This window comes from Papaver somniferum, chromosome 5 (assembly GCF_003573695.1).
Source record: "Papaver somniferum cultivar HN1 chromosome 5, ASM357369v1, whole genome shotgun sequence".
In the NCBI taxonomy this organism is placed as follows: Eukaryota; Viridiplantae; Streptophyta; class Magnoliopsida; order Ranunculales; family Papaveraceae; genus Papaver; species Papaver somniferum.
The window spans coordinates 216,193,970-216,198,095 of record NC_039362.1 but is presented as its reverse complement, the minus strand read 5'-3'; the positions used below and the strand labels follow the sequence as shown (position 1 = coordinate 216,198,095).

The following is a 4,126-nucleotide window of genomic DNA, read 5'->3' as shown; positions in this document are numbered from 1 at the left end:
TGAAACTTACATATATATTGTTTATATATTTTGAATGAAGCAACTTGGAATACTAATTAATCATTTATCTGGCTAGCTACATTGAAAAACGTCAATGAGATCTCGTTCTTGTCGATATCATTTCAGTCTATAGAATAGAAATATAGAATGCATAACACAGTTGATCTGAGACAATCTCAATTCTGTTTTGAACAATTTTCTTTTACGGATGAGAAATCTTAAGGTTTGGGAGAAGTCATGTGATCACTTGTTAACGATGCCGTCATCTCATGATCATTCAAAGAGATACGGGTCATCATCGTCCGTACTTCTTGGTTACAAGTTCATCATAGGAGCTTCCATCCTAGTTCTTGCAGCTATTATCTTCGTATTTCCATCAGTAATGGATTCAGTAGTTTGGATACGAGAGGCGCATACTTCAAGTAGTAGAAGTACTACTTGCGACACCGCTTTGATTTCTGTTGTAACTGCTGTTCCGGCGAAGCTATTGGAAAACTCCACCAGTACTGTCGTAACGGAAACAAATCGAAAGGAAAAGAGTTCTAAGAACTCAAGTTTTGTGGAGTGTGATATTTTTGAAGGTAAATGGGTCAAGGTCAATGATCTAAAACCTTATTATCCTCCTGGTTCCTGTCCTTACTTGAGAAAAGGACCGTTTGCTTGTTACGAAAATGGAAGACCGGACAATCAGTTCCTTCAATGGCAATGGCAGTGGCAATCTCAACAAACCAATGCCGGATGCAATAATATACCCAAACCTGGGTAATGTATCGATCAACATGTTCCCGTTTCTTTGTTTCAGTTCAGAGCGTGTAATTGCTTGTGCTTAATTTATGTCGCCCGCAATGTCCTTGACAATCGACGATGTTTATCTATTTGCAGCTTCTTTAATCCAACTGATTTTCTCAATAGACTGAGAGATAAAAAGTTGGTATTTGTTGGGGATTCTCTGAACAGAAATATGTATATGTCAATGATATGTATGTTATGGAATGCCATTCAAGATAAGAGCAGAATCGTTAAGTTCCCCAAGGATACAGAATTCAAAATACGAGGAGATTTAGCTCGGCGATACGAGGTAAATCCTGTTTGATTAAACTTAAGTTTTCAACTTTCGATATCCAAATTGTATTGATGAAATGTATTTTCATGGATGGCTTTTGTTTTTATATTAGGACTACAACTGTTCCGTAGTTTTTGTTTGGTCTCCATATCTGATTTACGAAGCTAATCAAACGAGTCGTGGAAGCAAAATGTTATTACATCAAGGACCTCGAACGCTAAGATTGGATCTGATTGACGAGCTTCCAGCATCGGTGTATCGTGATGCTGACATTGTAGTTTTTGATTCGTGGCATTGGTGGAATGTTGATAAGACGAATCACGGGTGAGTCACATTTGCAAGTAATTTTCGTTGTCGATGAATATTGTGCCTCACCAACTGTACTGGTTTTCACTTGCAGAGAAAACATATTTCAAGAAGGTGATTACTTGCACCCAAAATTGGAGATAGACGAGGCATACAAGAAAGCTCTTACCACTTGGAGGAGATGGATTGATAACAGCATTGATTCTACCAGGACCCAGATCGTTTTCAGAGGATATTCCATATCCCATTACGTGTGCGTATAATATGTTGTTGAATCTCATTCTTTTAATTTATGGATTTTGTGAATTTACTTGGTCTACTGCACAGGGATGGGAAATGGAACACTGGTGGAAAATGCAATAGAGAAACAGAACCGATCATGAGTAACGAAACGTACATAAATCCATCACCTTCACGGGAGAAAATACTTAGAGACGTACTTGGGGAATTAAAGTCTCCTGTTTTATATCTGAATGTCAGTAAACTTACATACTACCGGGCTGATGCACATCCTTCAGTATATGCAAAAAATTACAGTGTTCAAGAGAGGATTGTTGCATTGGATCATCAAGATTGTAGTCATTGGTGCTTACCAGGTGTACCAGATACATGGAATGAGTTGTTATATGCTTCTCTCTTGAAGGCTGCTAAAGGATCTTTTGGTCGCCAACCTTTTGGGAATTCTGTAGGAACTAAATTTCCTTGTATAGTCCCATGATATGTTCCATGGTCTCTCTGAACCTACTTTATGCACAGGGTCGATGTTGAACTAACCCCTATTGATTTTGTTTTCTTCTGTTTTTATGATTCTTTAATTGTTCTCGAGACAAGGAAATCTGATTTTCAAATCCTCCAGCAAAGTAGCAAATTCTTTTACCGGTCCGGTTGCCATTTGACTAGCCCACTAACTGAGAGCCAGCTTATCTCAAAAAGACCAGATTGACCATGAAATTTTTGAAGGGTTCTTTTAGTTTTAGTAGGGTCATTACGAAGTAAAGTTCGACACTCCTTATCCATATGTATTAGTTAATTAATAGCTAAAATACTCTTATATTTGTTGTAGTAACATGTGTCTGACCACTACCTACATGTGTCACAGTGCATGCGCATTTCTCCTTCATGCTTAACACATGTTGTCTTTTCTCTTATACTAACTACACATGTAATGTGAGTAGCTACTCTCTCTTACTTTCCTAAATGAGAAACACAATGAATGAGAAGTATGTCTGATTCTCTTTCTCTTTTCTCTCCTTTATGCTTTACTCTTTTGTCTCCTCTATGCAACAAACTTAACTACGTTATCAACACGTTGTTCTTTCTTTTCCACTTGAGCATTAATCCTTCACAAACAAAAGTTGTTGGTTCTACGATTAATATCAAGTAGGATTTTCAAAAAGAAGGTATTCATTAAACTTCCTTTCTATATTTCCCTTAAAATACAACTCATAGTAATAGTAATTATTTTGATTTGCATGCATGTTTATTATTCTTCTTTTGATTTAAATGCATGTTTGTCCTTCTTCTTCATCACGTGATAATTGTTGATAATAGTACTCTACTCTATTTTCTTATCACTTGCTTGTATACTTTCTTGATAGTTATAAATTTATTTTGATAATGCATGTGATAGTAAATGTAATAATCCATGATCAATGTTTATCTCCCTTATTTATTTAGAGATTTTAAATATGTGTTGATTGATAAAATAAGGGTATTTAGAAAAACAGTCACACTTTGCTATTCCGGTTCACAAAATGATCCCACTGTTACAAACTTAGCAAAGTGGTCACTCGACATGTAACTGCGGAGTTATGTCACTTGTCAGACGTTTGTCGGGTTGTTAACTTACCTAAAAACCCCTAAACCGTGGAAGTGGCACGTGTGTGGTCGAGTGGGATCGATTAAACCAATCTCGAAAAAAACGTGGTACGTTGGATCAAAACAAACTAAAACCCTTGCACAAATACGATTGTGCTGCCATTTCCTACCTCATTTCTTGCCGCCTCTGTTCCATAGCTTCTTCTCTGAAGAAATGGAGAAGATGACGGCGATTCCATGAAGAAGTTACAGATCGATCTGTTTCTTCACATATTTCTTCAATATCTTTACCTCTTCATCTCGATCTACTAGAGTTGTGAAGTGAAATACGAGTTTACGGAGTTGTGTGAATCGTCAGTTATCGAACTGTGAAAATAATCAGTGTTAATTTTCTCCATCAAGATGTTTACAAACATCACCAGGTAAATACCCTCCTCGTTATACTTCTTTTGTAGATTATCAACTCCATTCAGAAACCCTAATTTTCTGAATTTTAATTTTTTACTGATAAACCCTAAATTTCTGAAATTGGGGATTTGGGATTTTGTTCATCAAATCCGTGTTAGGCTTTGATTAATATGTTAGTAAATGGTAATCATTGTCAGTTCAATTTTGTGCAGGAAGTATGTGAAGTACCCAACTAGGAATTTTAGGGTAGAATGCTTTTGGACAAATAAGGTTCAACATTTTGATAATATGGATGTTAATTCTGGTGGGTTGAATGAATTTTGTGATAAAGTTCATGCTTCTTTTAAGTTAGCACCAAATAAGAAGGTTGAAGTGATTTGGATTAGTAATGATAAACCAGAATATATGGTTCATGATTCACATTGGTATGAGATGTGGGACAAGGCTGTTGAGGAGGAAGGGTATGTAAATTTGTGGTGCAATGCCAATGACAGGATTGTGCTTCCTGGTGATGGATGTGCTGAATCTTCT

General features: G+C 36.5%; 1 protein-coding gene across 1 annotated transcript; it reads left to right on the top strand.

The window, feature by feature from the left end:
- The first annotated feature begins 256 nt into the window (after nucleotides 1-256).
- On the top strand, nucleotides 257-2,135 carry LOC113280822 (protein trichome birefringence-like 2). The gene is made up of 5 exons (XM_026529400.1): nucleotides 257-762; nucleotides 883-1,078; nucleotides 1,176-1,387; nucleotides 1,464-1,622; nucleotides 1,697-2,135. Exons 1-5 carry the CDS (start codon nucleotides 257-259, stop codon nucleotides 2,085-2,087), a joined length of 1,464 nt encoding a protein of 487 aa, XP_026385185.1. The 3' UTR covers nucleotides 2,088-2,135.
- The last annotated feature ends 1,991 nt before the right edge of the window (nucleotides 2,136-4,126 follow it).